The 17,877-nt window shown below is 42.6% G+C and overlaps 1 protein-coding gene across 1 annotated transcript in view; it reads right to left on the bottom strand.

The window, feature by feature from the left end:
• The window catches only part of CIMIP4 (ciliary microtubule inner protein 4), an 86,715-nt gene that overhangs the window by 34,065 nt on the left and 34,773 nt on the right, over positions 1 to 17,877 (bottom strand). The window contains exons 2-3 of the mRNA XM_073591390.1: positions 15,217 to 15,464; positions 14,982 to 15,135 (exon numbers count right to left, since the gene is read on the bottom strand). Coding sequence (XP_073447491.1) covers positions 14,982 to 15,135; positions 15,217 to 15,464 — 402 coding nt within the window. The remainder of the gene's footprint in view (positions 1 to 14,981; positions 15,136 to 15,216; positions 15,465 to 17,877) is intronic.

Genomic DNA, 17,877 nt, shown 5'->3' with positions numbered 1-17,877 from the left:
CATGAACATGGTTACAATGTAACACAAATAAAAGGTCTAAAAGTAACCAATTATAGCATGTAATATATCAATATACTGTACATAAAGTTAGAGTTACATAAGTGACATAGGGAATAACAAAAGTTGCTTATATTTACATACAAATTGTACAAAAACATGGTGGAAAACTATAGTATATACTATATAAAAAAAAATAACTTAATATATCAAAACCTGAGAGAATGGATGTTTCACGTCCTTATGCTTTTACAATTAAGAAATCAAAGCAGCACACATAATAATTTTAACAGCACAAATGCAGCACTAACCAACCAACCCAGTTTCATGTGTAGGTAGGGGGGGAGGGGGGCTGAGTGACCTTTGGTGACCTTTAATAAATAGTAAATCGCTGAAAAACAAAATGCAGTAGAACTGATATTTAAACAGCACAAACCAGCACAAAGGAGGCACCAACCAGCCCAGTTTCATGCCTTTTGTCTCTTGTAGGGGGGCTGGGTAACCTTTGGTGACCTTTATTAAATCAACAATAACTAAAAAACAAAAGGAGATAGAATGGAAAGTAAATAGGCACAAACCAACACAAATGTGGCACTAACCAACCAGCCCGTTTTGATTTTGTTTGGCTGTTGTAGGGGGTGTCAGGGAAGGCTTTCCCATAGCACAAATGATGTCTCCCTGTACATACATATGCGCATGCGCAGACTGGCAACTGGCTGGGCAGATGAGCGTGAGCCTGTCACCAATGCTGGCACCAGACAGACTATTTAAACAGGCTGCAATTCGGTGTGCTGCTTCTGTGTGTTCATTCCTGATTCCTGTGTTTGACCTCTGATCCTAACCCAGCTTGCTCCTGACCTCCGTTTGAATGCTACCTGCCCTGACCTTGGCTTGTCTCTGGATTCTGCTTCTGCCTTCTCTTCTTGCCTGATCTACCTCCTGTTGCTGACTTGGCTTGTGACCCGACTATCCTGTTGTGTGCCGTCTATGCCTGATCTGCCTGACCATTATGGACCCGGCTCATCTGATCCTGCATCCTGCTCATCCAGCCTGCTACAGCTCTTCAGCCCAGCAAGGTCTCATCTGTCTCTTGCTTCCAGCTACTTACCCACAGTCTGCCACCAGCCAAGCTCAGTGCCAGCTCATCTGCCACCGGCTGGTTCTGCCGCCACATCCACCTGATGACTGCTGCCACCACACAGTCTACTGGACTGATCACAGGCACTCATACCTCACTGTGCTCCCATGGCTGCTTTCTAACCAGGAGCTCACTAACCAGGTACGTGACAGGAGAGCGGGGTGATGTCATCATCTGGAAAAAACAAATTGCTATTATCTTAAAAATAAAAGCAGCACAAATTTTAACTATTATGACACAAAAAAAGCACAAATATAAAAACAAGCTGTTATAACTAAAAAAACATAACAGCACAAATACAAATTTTAACAGCACAAACCAGCACAAATGAGGCACTAACCAACGAGACCAGTTTTGTGTCATTTGGGTGTTGTAGGGGGGCTGAGTGACCTTTGGTGACCTTTAAAAAAATCATTAATAACGCAAAAACGATAAAAGATAGAACATAAATTTAAAAAGCACAAAACAGCACAAATGTAGCACTAAAGAAACACACTTGAGTTTTTATTTGTGCTGATTGTAGGGTGGGCAAATTGAGTGGGGTTTGAAAAAAAAAAAACTGTTATAACTTAAAAACCATAACAGCACAAATAAAAATTTTAGCAGCACAAACCAGCACAAACGTAGCACTAACCAACGAGACCAGTTTTGTGTCATTTGGGCATTGTAGGGGGGCTAGGTGATGTCATAGTCTGGAAAAAACAATTGCTAATATCTTAAAAATAAAAGCAGCACAAATGTAAATTTTTACGGCACAAAACAGCACAAATGTAGCACTAAAGAAACACACTTGAGTTTTTATTTGTGCTGATTGTAGGGTGGGCAAAGTGAGTGGGGTTTGAAAAAAAAAAAAAACTGTCATAAAACTTAAAAACCATAACAGCACAAATAAAAATTTTAGCAGCACAAACCAGCACAAACGTAGCACTAACCAACGAGACCAGTTTCGTGTCATTTGGGCGTTGTAGGGGGGCTGACTGACCTTTGGTGACCTTTAATAAATCATTAATAACGCGAAAACGATAAAAGATAGAACAGAATTTTTAGCAGCACAAAACAGCACAAACGTAGCACTAACCAACGAGACCAGTTTTGTGTCATTTGGGCATTGTAGGGGGGCTGAGTGACCTTTAGTGACCTTTAATAAATCATTAATAACGCAAAAACGATAAGTGATAGAACGGAAATGTTAGCAGCACAAAACAGCACAAACGTAGCACTAACCAACAAGACCAGTTTTGTGTCATTTGGGCGTTGTAGGGGGGCTGAGTGACCTTTGGTGTCCTTTAATAAATCTTTAATAACGCAAAAACGATAAAAGATAGAACGGAATTTTTAGCAGCACAAAACAGCACAAACGTAGCACTAACCAACGAGACCAGTTTTGTGTCATTTGGGCGTTGTAGGGGGGCTAGGTGATGTCATAGTCTGGAAAAAACAATTGCTAATATCTTAAAAATAAAAGCAGCACAAATGAAAATTTTTACGGCACAAAACAGCACAAACGTAGCACTAAAGAAACACACTTGAGTTTTTATTTGTGCTGATTGTAGGGTGGGCAAATTGAGTGGGGTTTGAAAAAAAAAAAACTGTTATAACTTAAAAACCATAACAGCACAAATAAAAATTTTAGCAGCACAAACCAGCACAAACGTAGCACTAACCAACGATACCAGTTTTGTGTCATTTGGGCATTGTAGGGGGGCTAGGTGATGTCATAGTCTGGAAAAAACAATTGCTAATATCTTAAAAATAAAAGCAGCACAAATGTAAATTTTTACGGCACAAAACAGCACAAATGTAGCACTAAAGAAACACACTTGAGTTTTTATTTGTGCTGATTGTAGGGTGGGCAAAGTGAGTGGGGTTTGAAAAAAAAAATAAACTGTTATAAAACTTAAAAACCATAACAGCACAAATAAAAATTTTAGCAGCACAAACGTAGCACTAACCAACGAGACCAGTTTTGTGTCATTTGGGCGTTGTAGGGGGGCTGACTGACCTTTGGTGACCTTTAATAAATCATTAATAACGCGAAAACGATAAAAGATAGAACAGAATTTTTAGCAGCACAAAACAGCACAAACGTAGCACTAACCAACGAGACCAGTTTTGTGTCATTTGGGCATTGTAGGGGGGCTGAGTGACCTTTGGTGACCTTTAATAAATCATTAATAACGCAAAAACGATAAGTGATAGAACGGAAATGTTAGCAGCACAAAACAGCACAAACGTAGCACTAACCAACGAGACCAGTTTTGTGTCATTTGGGTGTTGTAGGGGGGCTGAGTGACCTTTGGTGACCTTTAATAAATCATTAATAACACAAAAACGATAAAAGATAGAACGGAATTTTTAGCAGCACAAAACAGCACAAACGTAGCACTAACCAACGAGACCAGTTTTGTGTCATTTGGGCGTTGTAGGGGGGCTAGGTGATGTCATAGTCTGGAAAAAACAATTGCTAATATCTTAAAAATAAAAGCAGCACAAATGAAAATTTTTACGGCACAAAACAGCACAAACATAGCACTAAAGAAAAACACTTGAGTTTTTATTTGTGCTGATTGTAGGGGGGCCAGCTTCGCTGAGCTTGTTTGAACTCATACCATGAGTGGTGTGGAGATATCCAAGCAGACCACTAAGACATTGTGCTAAGTACAAGACCTGCATAATAGTGTAGTATTATTAAAGAATGAACATAAATAATTACTGCTTTATAGTCAACTAAATTAATAAATAATAAATCAAAAACATGAAAAAAACAACATACAACAAATAGGTAACCTAAATGATTAATACATGTAACTTTACAGAATAGCAGACATTACTATGTAATAATCATTCAGAACTGCATTTCTTAGCAAAAGAAGGAAAAAAAAAACTAGGAATACTAATTGCAATATAAATCAATAGATGCACGGGAACTAGAGCACATCTCTGATAAAAAATGTTTCTTTCACATACATGGATCATGGCTACAGTACAGTGCTATATAACAACTTGATAAGAATTGGCATTTGTATATACGCGGTAGCGCTAATTAGCGGCAATTTAGAATTTACAAACGTTTGTTCTCCGCTTATATCGCTGATTTTCATGCGTAAATTCGCCGTTTTGTTTCCATTTGGCTAAAATGGGCTCTATTATTTGCCATAGTGCCCAGTACTTCCTGGAGTTATAGTAAATGACCCCCTATGTGTTCTATATTAACCCACCTTTTCTCATTGTTTGATTTAGCCCATTCTACCACGCGTGTTAAAAAAAACGCCTCGTAATATTTTTGAAAGTCAGGTACATTTAATCCCCCTTTGCTTTTTATTTTCTTCAGAATTGCCAGAGAAATTCTAGGTTTCTTATTATGCCATATTAATTTAGTGAGTCAAATTCTTAAAGTTCTAAAATATGCTGGGGGTATATAAATGGGGAGCATCTGAAACTTGTACATGATCTTCGGAAGTATTATCATCTTTAGGGCGTTAATCCGGTCCATCCATGATAGGGGGCGTGCTGTTATCCTTTTTATTTCTATTTTAGTCTCCTCTAATAATGGGATATAGTTTGCTTGATATATTTTCTCTGGCGATGCCGTTAATTTAATCCCAAGATATTTTATTTCTGTCCTCCTGCAAGGGAATGAAAACTCTTGTTGTAAACTCTGTTCCTCTTTCAATTTCATATTTATATTTAATATTTCGTATTTACTCAGGTTAATCTTAAAATTAGATAGATCTCCGTATTCCTTTAGTGCTTTCATAAGCTTGGGCATTGTAATTTGGGGTTTGATATACAGAACAATATATCATGTGCAAATGCAGCTAATTTATGCTCCTCTTCTCTGACTTTGAACCCCCTTATATTTGCATCCCCCCGCACTGTCACCAGAAGAGGTTCCAGTGCCAGCATAAACAGGAGCGGAGACAGAGGGCATCCCTGTCTCGTCCTGTTATTCATTCTACAGGGGATGACAATGTTCCATTTACTTTCACCATGGCTGTAGGACCTTTATATAATGCCTGTATCCACTGCATCATCCTTGGGCCTATCCCCATGCTCTCTAGGGTGCTCATCATGAATCCCCAGTCTACCCTGTCGAATGCCTTTTCGGCATCTATCAACAGGAGTAGACCGGGGACTCTCCCTTCTTTTATTTTTTGAACTAATGGACGTGTTCTTACCCCGTTGTCCCTCCCCTCTCTCCCTAGTACAAAGCCCACTTGATCGGGATGGATCAGCTCCGTCATTAAATTTTTCATCCTTGTTGCTAATATTTTCGCGAACAATTTAGTGTCCGCGTTTAACAATGATATAGGTCTATAGGTTGAACACTTAGTACTTTGCCTTCTTTTGCTATAATGGTAATTGATGCCAATAGGGCCTCTTTAGACATCTCGTACCTCCTTCCCAATCCATTCATATATGTGCACAGTTTTGGGGTCAGGATTTCTTTAAACCTTTTTAACCACTTGCTTACAGGGCACTTAAACCCCGCTCCTATCCAGACCAATTTTCAGCTTTCAGCGCACTTTGAATGACAATTGCACGATCATACAACACTGTACTCAAATGACATTTTTATCATTTTTTCCCCACAAATAGAGCTTTCTTTTGGTGGTATTTGATTACCTGTGCGGTTTTTATTTTTTGTTAAAAAAATGTAAAAAGACCGAATTAAAAAAAAAAAAAAATTTTTTTAATATTTTGTTATAAAATTTTAAAAAGGGTAATTTATCTCCTTCATTGATGTACGCTGAAGAGGCGGCACTGGTGGGCACTGATAGGTGGCAGTGATGGGCACTGATGGGTGGCAGTGATGGGCACTGATGGGTGGCAGTGATGGGCACTGATGGGTGGCAGTGATGGGCACTGATCTGGTACATTGATAGGCAACACTGCTAAGTAGCACTGATTGGCACCACTGGTGGGCATTGATAGGTGACACTTGTGGGCCTTGATAGGTGGCATTTGTAGGCATTGATAGTTGGCATTAATGGGCATTGATACGTGGCACAGGTAGGCACTGTGAGGTGTCAATGTCAGTAGGCACTGGCAGGGGGTACTGGTGGCACAATTGAGGCATTATTGCCTCCTCCTCTTCGGGACCGATGTCCCTTGCTAATGAGCTGGTGATCGGCTTTTTTTTCTCCTCGCACTGTCAACGCGAGGAGAAAAAAAAAAACGATCACAGAGCTTTTGGTTTGATCATGTGATCAGCTGTCATTGGCTGACAGCTGATCACATGGTAAGGGGTCGGGACCGGCCCCTTACTTGGATCGGTGATCAGCCGAGTCTCAGTGACTCGGTGATCACACCGCGCTCGGTGCGCGCCCTGCAGGGCGCACGCAGAGCACGTGCACACGGGAGGCCGTCATATGACGGCCTCCCGGGAATTAAGGTCCGCGCTGTAGCCATCATTCGGCTACAGCGCGGATATCAAGCGGTTAAGTATAACGTCATATACCCATATGGCCCTGGACTTTTTCCTGGTGTTGATTCTTTTAACGTCCAATTAATCTCCTCTACCGTTATTGGTATTTCTAAGGATATTGCTCTTTCCTCTGTTATCCGGGGGATCCTAGCTTTTTTTTAGATATTCTTTTATTTTTTCCCCTCATCCCGTTTTCCTTTCTGGTTTACTGAGTATAGTTGTTCATAAAAGTCTCGGAAAACCATCCCTATGTCCTTTGTATTATAGATCATTTCCCCTTTTTTATTTTTTCTATGAAGTTCATTGATTTTTTTCTTCTTAACATCCTTGCTAGACACTTGCTATTTTTATTCCCCCATTGATATCTTTCCTTTGAGAATTTATTGAAGGTTTTCCTTATTTCCTGTTCTAATAGATCATTTAATTCATCTCTTTTTATTACTAGTTCTTGTGACACTTCCTGATCTTGCCCTCTCCCTTTTTTCTGTCTTTGCTCCAATAGGTATATTTCTTCTATCAATTTTGCCCTCTTTTTTATTCTTTCCTTCTTTCTCCTAGTTCCCATTGAGATCAGGATTCCCCTTATGTAGGCTTTATAAGCCTCCCACAGGGTATCTCACTGGTTCCATTTAAGCTAAAATATTGCTCCAATTCTTTTTATTTTATCTCTTCCCCTTGTTTGTACTAGAAGATCTTCATTTAGCCTCCATGAATACGCTTGTATCTGAGTTTCTGGTATCTTTACTTTCATGGTCATTAGTGCATGGTCAGATAGAGTAGTTATTTCTATATTGGTGGATACTAACAATTCTAGCATTCTATGTTCTATCAGCCAATAATCGATCCTAGTGTATGTCCCCTGTTCAGGGGAGTAGAACATATAATCTTGTGTCCTAGGATGTTGTATTCTCCATATACAGTAGGTGACCGTGATATTGTGTCAATCTCACCGCTGTTATCGGCGAGATTTGACACCTGCGAGCCCCGTCGCGGCAGCCAGCGCCGAGCTGGCTCGCTCATCGGGGGAAAGCTGTTTTTTCCTTTCACGATGAGCGGCAAGCATTGCTGACAGGTGTCTGGTATGAATCATGAGGGGGAATGCCGCACCAAATTTTAAATAAAAAACCAGCATGGGTTCCCCTCCAGGGGCATACCAGGCCCTTAGGTCTGGTATGGATTTTAAGTGGAACCCCCCTACGCTGAAAAAACAGCGTGGGGGTCCCCCCAAAATCCATACCAGACTCTTATCCGAGCACGCAGCCCAGCTGGTCAGGAAAGGGGGTGGGGACGAGTGAGCGCCCCCCCCCCTAAACCGTACCAGGCCGCATGCCCTCAACATGGGGGGTGGGCGCTTTGGGGCAGGGGGGCGCCCTGCGGCCCCCCCACCCCAAAGCACTTTGTTCCCATGTTGATGAGGACAAGGGCCTCTTCCCGACAACCCTGGCCATTGGTTGTTGGGGTCTGCGGGCAGAGGGATTATCGGAATCCGGGAGCCCCCTTTAATAAGGGGGCCCCCAGATCCCGGCCCCCCCACCTTATGTGAATGAATATGGGGTACATCATACCCCTACCCATTCACCTGGGGGAAAAAGCGTCAATAAAAAAACAAAAAGGGACTGTATCTACTAACTGGTAATGGTGTAATTTCTGTTTTATCGTCTTTAATTGGACGTTAATTGGACGTTCCTCGTCCCCTGTACACAGGACATACTATCTTATTTTGGATCCATACAAAAAATTCAGGTCCCCCGCCATGAACACTTTCCCTTTTTTAAACTCCGATAATTTTTTCCAGGGCTCCCCCAAAATATACGGTTGGACCTTTATTAGGGCAATAAATATTAGCCAATGTGCATTCCATTCCCAACAGCTTCCCCCTTAAGAAGAGAAATCTTCCCTCCGGGTCAGTTAATCTGTCCTCCAATGAGAACCGAACTCCCCTACCTATTCCAATTGCAACCCCTTTTGCCTTATTTGTCATTGAGTCGCCATAGTACCAAGTTGGGAGCTGATGGGAATACAACCTCACATTAGTTTCATGGGACAGGTGTGTCTCCTGTAGGAAGACCACCCTGGCCCCATGATGCTCGATCTCTTTCAAGATTTTTTGCCTTTTTGTTGGTGTATTCAGCCCTTGTACATTGTAGGTCAGAGAATTAGCTGTAGTCATGGTATAGTTATTTGCAGTTTGTTTTCATAGAGATGGGTTATTTGCATCCTATTTTCATATAGATGTAATCTATTTCTGAGTTTACGATTATTCTTTATGGGGGTCTAAGTTTTGTCCCACCTTCCTTCCTCCCCCCCGCTTCTCTCCGGATCCTGGCTCGCAGATGGAGTCCCTCTCCATTTCCCTCCTACGAGTCTCCAACCCTTGGGGTGTTACTCCAACCGTGGTGGCTGTTTTCATGCCACCCCGTCCTGCTCGGGCGGCCTGCTCTTCCCTGGGGCACTCCAGGCCTCTCAACTGCTTAGTCCGGTTCTCCACTCCCATCCCTCTCCTCCCCAACCCCCAACCCCCCCGAGTCCACTTGAAAAGTCTCTTCTCCTTTTTTTCTTTTTCTCTTTTTTTTTTTATGCTTCTTGAGATTTCCTGCGATTTCTACAATTTCTGCTAATATCTTTTCCCTCCTCTTTCATGACTTCATCCTTCTGTCCATCCCGGTATATCCAACTTTAGAACACCTATTTCCTTATAGAAATCTTCTAAGTCCTCTGGCTATTTTAGTCTCACAGATCTACCTTCTTTCTAAACTACTAGGGATGCCGGGAACCCCCAGCTATATTTAATATTAGCTTATTTGAACCAATAATGGCCTAAGAAGTCTTCTTCTTTCCAGTGTTTCTATTGATAGATCTGTGAAGATTTGAAGTTCTGTATCCTTGTATTTTAGTGGTCGTCTATCTCTCAATCTCTTCCATATCTCTGCCTTATTTTCATATAGCTGAAATCGTACTATGATATCCCGGGGTATTTCTGCATTTAGATGCGGAGGTTTCCTAACCCTATGCACTCGATCTATTTTGAGTTCTTGCTCTTCTCCTCTGTCCAGTAGAGGGTTAAATATTTCCTTCATAGTTTTTTTCAGCTCTTCACGTCTTTCTTCTGGAAGTGCTCTTATCCTTAGATGCTGGTGTCTGCTTTGGTTTTCTTGATTTTCTGTTCTGTATAGTATTTCCCTCTGACTGGTTTGCAGAGTTTTAACTTGTGTTTTTAGTTCTTGTATTTCTGAGGCTTGCTTTTCGTTCTTGTCCTCTGTTTCCTCTACCCTTTTTAGCAGATGACCCAAGTCAGGTCGCATTGTTGCGATTTCTGTCTTGAAAGAATTTTCTAATCTCTTTTCTAATCTTTCAAACATCACTATTTTTTCTGATTTGGTTGGCAATTGGGCATAAGTACTTTTCTCTCCTGCGCCCGCTTCGTTGTCCATCCTGGCGTCTGCTTTAGTTTTTTCCTGTATTTCTCCTTTCTTTTTTGCAGACTCGTTTTTCTTTTCTTTAGTCGTTTGCTGTTTTTCAGGGACAGGGCTTTTTGGGTCTTTTGTTAAATATTTTTGAATCGCACTAGTGTTCAAACTTTCCCTTGGGGTTTTAGGCTTGTTTCCTTTTGTAGTTCTGATTCTTATTCTATTGTTTTATATAGATAAGAAAGAAGACTGATGCAGGGTTTCCACAGTCACCAGGGTTTGCCAATGCACCTGCAAGGTTTTCCCATTCATCAAGGTTTCACAGTCAATTCACCATCCATTAACAGATTTCAGTGGGTACACTGGGGCAGACACACAGATGTGCATGTAAAATTTTTCACGGTCAATAAAGTTTGCACAGGCAAATGCAAGATTTTCACATTTAACAGAGTTTCACCGTCAGTTACTGGCCCATAGGCAGGTGCGGGGTTTTCCCATTTAACAAGGTTTCACATTCAATCACCTGTGCACAAGCAGTTTCCGTGCAAAATATATTTAAGGGTGTTTATTTGCTACTTACAGTCCGTTTGCTTACCTCTCCCTTATAGGTATTTCCTATCTGGGGGTCGCACTTTAACAGATGACAGGGTGTGTACGTGTACGTTTTTTACCGTTAGCAGGGTTTGCGAAAGCAAGTTCAGGGTGCAGGATTTTCACTTTCGACGGAATTTCATCAAGCTCATCAGCAAATTGCGAGCATGGCTTATATAAAAAATAATTCATGCTTTTCACAGTCCGTTTGCCTGTTCCCCTCTAGGTACTTCCATTAGGGGGGTCTCACTGGAACAGGCAGAGGGATACATGTACCGGCTTTTCCCATTTAACCAGGTTTACAAAGTGAAAGTACATAGATTTCACCTTCAACAGAATTTTACATTCTGCTTGCCATGACATAGACAGATTTCTTGCAAAGCCCGTGCGAAAATAAAACCACCTGCTCACAGTCCGTTCATCAGTTTGCTCACCTCTCTTATTTAGGGGGTTGCGCTAGAGCAGGTGAAGAAATGCACAAATGAAGTTTTCACAGCCAGCAGGGTACTGCAGTTGAAGATGCGGTTTTTTCACATGCAACAAGATTTCAACAGGGTTTCCTAGTTCATTACCATAGCATAATTAGATTACATGTATAGCATATATAAAGGTAATGCTTACTGCACACAATCCATTAATCCATTTGCTCCCTTATATGTATTCCCTATTAGAGGATCACACAGGTTCAGGCAGGGGAATACACGTCAGGCTTCTCAGTCATTTAGGTTTTTCAAATGTAAATGCAAATTTTCACTCTTCAACAAGGTTTCATGTTCAGTTAGCAGTGCATAGGCTGATCGCAACAAAGCTCATAACTGTCTGCTCACCTCTCCCCCTGTATGTTCCTGTTCCTTCCAAGTCTCAAGGGGGGGCTGCAAGAGGGGGGTCCTCCAGGTGTGTCGCTCCGTGTTCTCTCCTGTGCTCAGGGCTGCCGTCCCTCCTCCTCTTCCAACGTCAAGCCGACTGCCGATTCGAACATTCGCTGTCCTGGTGATGTTATGGGGGTACAATGGACTTTCACCTCTGCTACATGTCTCGGCCTCCCACGCCGCTGACTGCAGCTTGTCCACCCGGAGCCTCTCTCATCTGCTCAGTCCGGCCCCATGATCGTGCTCCTCCCCCATCTCAGCAGCAACAGCACACACCCATCCTGTTTCCCCTCCGTACCGCTGTCTTCCTGTTTCTCCTTCCGGCCAATCAGGAAGCGGGTCCTGAGACCTGATTGGCCAAGAGTCTTAAGTCCTGATTGGCTGGGCAGAGATGTGAACGCCGGGACTTGAGAGGAGACACAAGGGGGGGAGCCGCCGATGCCATGACCTTGATGGGATAAGTGCGAGGTTGGCTGGGAGCCTGGTGGGCGATGAGCAAGTGAAGCGCCGATCGATCGATTGACGGGGTGGGGGAAAGCGGCGATCGATCGACAAGGGCGGAGGGTGGCAGGCTGGGTAGGGGCCACAGGCCGCCCCTCCAAGAGAATTGAGCACCAGCCACCATTGGAAACAGCTCTTCTTGTTTCTAGATTGCATCCTTTGATGACACCTTAAAGATAATACAGGAACCAGGATCATGTCAAAAACATCTAAAACAGTTCTAGGTAGCCAAAAAGGATTTTCTAGCTTGAAACTATGTAAAGGAGTTTGGAGGTGTAGTTTAAAGAGCTACTCTGGTTGAGATTTTCCTATGACTGAATCAGAGAGAAAAAGGCAAGGCAGGGAGTGACACAGTCGAACTTTAACGGGGTACTAGGAGAGACAGGGACTAACTTTATTTTTTATTACTTTGTAAAGACAGTACATTTCTAGATGGTTCTAGAGACATTCTGATTGGTGGATATGTCTGTGAGGAGACTGTTGCATGCAACTACTGGCTGATCATGGGTTTGGGGGAAAAGAGAAAGGGCAAAAAGGGAACTGCTTATAGTGAGTGGCAGTTCAGTGTGGTGTGCTGGAGAGGTTTGATTGAGCAGTTTTCTTTCCTGTGGTTCTCCAGCAGCATGTAGACCCCATTTCTAGCAAGCAATCATCCTTGCATGCACAGAGTCTGGCATGCTCTATGTACAAGCTAAGTACTCTTGTGAGTATTCTTGAGTACTCTTTCATTATCTACAAAGCAAGAAATTGATGCTATTAGGATAACAGCTAGTATAAACACTTTAGCTTGCCCTGTCCCCCTGTTGAATAAATAGATATCTGATAGTGAAGCAAGGTAAGGCTTGATTTCAGGTTCCTAGAAGATGCCGTATGTGAGCCTCAATTTAATCTTACCACCATAGGATGATGTTAAATGTGGCTAAATTAGGCTAAATATGAACCAATAAAGAAAAGAGGTGAAACGGGGGATGTGACGTGGGGGCTTGGATGACCCACAGCATCCTGTAGTCTAGAAATCAGCTAGGTAATAATGTACTTGAGTGTCAGAGAAATAACAGAAACTTTGTTTGCCAATACCGGCATTTCCCTGTACGCCTGCGTGGCAGAATGGCGAATCGGCGTATGCGGGTACGCGATTCAGCGGACCGCGTCACGGCGTAATGGCACACATAGACGTGCGAGTCAGCGGGCCGCGACACGGCGAAACGGCGTACGTACGTACGCATCTTAGCCGCACACGTGGGTTCCCCTATTAGCCCTATAAAAGGCAGCCCAGCTCTCTGGCTTATTGCTGGTTTGTCATTTAAGCTCCTGTGTTCCTGTGCCTTGTTCTGCTATTGACTCCTGCCTATTGTGACCCGGATTGCCTTGACCACCCTTGAACTTCTCTTGCACCTTGACCTCGGCTTGCTTAACGGATTCCTCTTCAGTCTGCTCCAGTGTTTGACCCCCGGCTTCTCTTTAAAGATTTTGCTACTGCCTGCTCCAGTGTTTGACCCCGGCCTGCCTTGGACTCTCCCATTTGATTGATTCCTGTGTATGACCTTGGCTTGTTTAAACGGACTTCCTTCCTACCGGCTTGCTGTGTTTGACCCCCTGGCTTCTCTACATACTTTGTTCCAGTTGTCTACTTCAGGACCAAGGTGTCGGAGCCCCAGTCTGCTTCCTCTGCCGATCACAGTCCGGGTGTACCCTGCACAGACTTACTACCAGACGGAAGTTCTACACGCAAGCCCCTACTAGTGCCTGGCGACCCGTGCTTCTCTGTGCCCGATACCCCCTGTGCCACCTGCAGGGGTATAGCGCACTCAGCTGCAAGGGGAGCCGCTCTCAGCATCTCGGACCTGGTGAGTACCTTGACATTGAGATGGGTTAGGTTTGTCTTCTGAGGTGGGAGGTGCTTTTCCAGAATAGTGTTGAGCAAGTGGGCCTTGCTCAGAGGTATGCTTTAAATTATGCTTTTTTATATTTTTATATACGCTGGGTTCTCCCTCAAAAAATGTTTTTGCTTCAGCTGCTTTCACACAAATATACACAATGTTTATTCGTTTTCCAGGCATACAGTCAGCTGTGACCTTGCTAGGCATGAAGATGTATTCTTTCTCAGGCAATTGACACATGATCTAACTTTATCTCTTAACTGTTCAAAAGTCCTTCTCCATCATAGAATAAACGGTGAAATCTTTTTAACCACCATTGTGTATGTTGCTTCTCCCTGTGTACCCAGTTTGGGGCATTTTTTGGATATATTTTTAATTTTGTATGCAGCAGACCGTCTACATTTACAGTGTGAACTTTGATTGTGAGGGAAGACCAAAAAGAAAGCAAACCTAAAAGCACCTCAGACAAGGGTCATAAGCCCTGGAAAAAGGAAAGGGTGAGAGGGCTACATCATTTTATATGGCATACACAAGACGTATTGTTGCCAGATTCACAAAATGGTACATGAATAGACAAGGTATATAGTAGAAAACTATAATAATATATATATGTTTCTAGAAAGGTTGTTGGTGGTGGTATGTTGTCACATAGAGTTACTGCTGACCACATGTTTGCGCACAAAAATGCATACCTGGTGCTGGTGTGGCCACCACACCATCTATTTAAGCTCTGCATGGGATTAATGCTGAATGGTATCTTTGACCTGCTCTCGAGCTGACCCTAAGTGGACCCATTCTTGCCCATTGTTGGCCCTGCCCTGTCCCTCAAATGATGTATTTGCCTCCACACTCTGTTCTCTGCTGTCCGCCATTTTCTGACCTGTCTCAATCCTCAACACTGCACTTGTTTGCAATCTGACATTCTGCTGCCACATGCACCAACAATTCCAAATTCCAATGAGTTCAGATATGCACTGCAGACATTTGTGCTACTCTAGTGCCACCTGTTATCACTACTAGGGGTCCTTGGGCTGGACATGCAGGAGAAGCTGTCTTCATTTCAGACTCCTGATATGGCATAAAAGTTTGCCTATGGTATACGGTATATTCTTAGTACAGAAGAAATGTAATGTGTAAACAAAGCAAATCTAAGACAAGATGGACCATCACCTGGAAAGACATTACTGCGGAGGCAGTGACTTAGCTCATAATATATCCTATGTGGATATTCCTCCATAAGCCAGGGTTTCAAAGTGACATGTGTCAGGGTGACTCTAGGGGTGTTCCTTGTTCTCTGCTCCACATCTGCCAGGCTCTTTCTCACCTACACAAGACAGATTCAAAATCTGCACTTTATAAACAGAAATGTTGAAAATTGCAATATTTGCCTAATAATTGTTCTTACCTGTGTCGGCGAAATGAGTTGCTCAACCAAAGAGCTGCCATACTTGTGTCTGATATTTGCTGGGATAAGGTTCCTGATGTCTGATTGGCAAATGTCCACCGCTTCTGGAGATATTTTATTTCTGCTACTCAAGACTCGTACATCATTATGTTTACTGCACCTGTAGCTTTGACCTGTTTTGTTCTCTATAGTGGCTGCCTTCCATTTCTCCTTAATATCAGGTGGAGCAGAGTAACAAGCCATAGGTCCTGTAGGGTAAATATGTGTAATGCATTAGAACTGCAACCATAGATCTTCTCAATGTATTTGAAACAAAATTACCAAAAAAGAATATTATGCAAAATGATATATGTTTTAATGAGAAAGTATACATTCCGTGAATCTTTAAACCTATTTTTTTTTTTTTTTTTTACCTGGGGAGGACCTTGCAGTAAAAAGCAAGGTCTGTCTAATTATATTAGGGCCTCCTACCCCATTGTAAATAGTAGCATTTATTAAAAAATAAAGAATAAACACCTATAGGGGAAAAAGTTATAAAATACAGTATACTTACCCTTTGTACATCATGATGTTTCTGATGAAATCCTGAAGAATGCTGAAGTTTCCAGGTTCCGGGAAAGGGCACCCAAGCACAGTGCAAAAGCATATTCTCTTAGCACTTTCTTGGGATCTCCCAGGATGGATGGTGATATCACACTCACCTAGATGCTGTAGGTGGTCCCTTCACTTTTTTTACATTTAGACCCCTTTCACACTGAGGCGCTTTCACACTAAAACAAAAGCGCCTGAAAAGCTCACGAAAATCTATTTCCTTTAAACATTTCTGCACTGTGCAACTTTCTGTGCAACTTTCTTCTTTCAAAAGCCAGAGAGGGGTTGTTGAATCTGGAAAGCACTTGGCCAGTATGTTCCCAGGCAAATATTTAGGTCCATTCAAACCCAGCCATACTATCCAAACAGGGCACAGACTTCTGCCTGCGTTGCGTGAATTATTGAAATATATGGAAAACTTTAATACAGAGAAAGCTGAAATATGATGGGAGGTGTTTGGCATGGGACTTTAAAGCTTTCAGGGGTATGGGCAGAACCTTTTCCTGTTCAACTGCTGGATCCACTTTCCTCTGGGCAGATGACCCCCAGGTAGCTTGGAGGACTAGTATTTCAACTTTTATGCCGTGTACACACGAGCAGAATGTCTGACAGAAAAAGTCTGACGGGAGCTTGTCATCGTATATTCCGATCGTGTGTATGCCCCATCGGACTTTTTACGTTGAAAATTCTGACAGACCTAGAAAGAGAACATATTCTAAATTTTTCCGACGGAACCAATTCCTAACAAGAAAACCACTCCTCTGTATGCTGTTCCGACGTACCAAAAATAACGCATGCTCTGAAGCAAGTACGAGACGGAAGCTATTGGCTACTGGCTATTGAACTTCCGTTTTCTAGTCTCGTCGTACGTGTTGTACGTCACCGCGTTCTGGACGGTCGGAATTTGGTGTGACCGTGTGTATGCAAGACAGCTTGAGCGGAATTCCGTCGGAACTCCGTCGGAAAAACCTTCAGAGTTTATTCCGACGGGAAAAACGGTTGTGTGTACAGGGCATTAGGGTGAAATCCTTGACTCTTGACTGTGGATAAAGCAATGCACTTTAGAACGTGTAGCGATACCCCAGTACTGGCTGCTAATAGACTCTGTACCCCACGGATTACCTCAACTCTGCAAATCCTCCTTACCTCTGACACCCTTGGTTCTAGCATGTCACCAGCTGTGGTAGTAAATAGAGACTCACAATATATTAAAGAAACAGTTCAAATATGTTTACTGTAGTATCAAAACACAAGATACATATGTATATCAACTTTGTTCAATAATAGAAACACTACTGTACACACCACCCTTTAAGGTTCCCTGAAATATGGATGAACAGAGATATTAACTCAATACAGGGACCTATGTGAACAGGTTAACAGGAGAGTAGACACCTGGCACAATATCTTATGTGTCAGGTCTCTCCCTTCTGCCTCCTCAACTCACAGACCAGCAAATCCTGCACAATATTGAAAACAATATAAACAATATTATATTCAATAGGATGGCTCCCTTTAGCAGTTCAATGCAATTTGAGCAGATGATGAGAGAAAATTATAAAAAGGTGAGAAAGGGTATTCCTTGAAATCCAGATGTCTTCAGCTAGCCTCTTTTAAGTTGTGAATAAAGTAATCCAAAAAGGCAAGGTGTAGCAAAGTTAGCAAAGCTGTGATTAACCCTGGTAGTAGTATTACTTCCTTCTTTTTATAACCCTATAAGGCTATATGGCTACTGAAATCAGTAATGTGTACTGAGCCTAGGCATCTACTGGCTGTGTCTGTTATAATAGAGAGTTTAACTTCTCTATTATAGCTAAGCTATGTGAGTGTAGTTTAACAGCAGTGTCCCTAACTATATAACATGGGCTATGCCTGCTCACCACTCCAAATCTCAGATGGATTAGATAACGGTGCAGATGATGAGAAGACTTCTGCTGGAACTCTCTCTCTGTGTCTTTGCTCTTAAAAATGGCAACCGCCACACCACGCTGTAGCTCACTGGATTCTGAATTTCAGGCGCCTCTGGATGAGCCGTAACACATGCCGGTCCACTGCACTGAAGAAGTGATG

Source organism: Aquarana catesbeiana, linkage group LG07, assembly GCF_042186555.1.
Source record: "Aquarana catesbeiana isolate 2022-GZ linkage group LG07, ASM4218655v1, whole genome shotgun sequence".
NCBI lineage: Eukaryota > Metazoa > Chordata > Amphibia > Anura > Ranidae > Aquarana > Aquarana catesbeiana.
The sequence above is the reverse complement of the archived record's forward strand: the minus strand, read 5'-3'. Positions and strand labels throughout refer to the sequence as shown.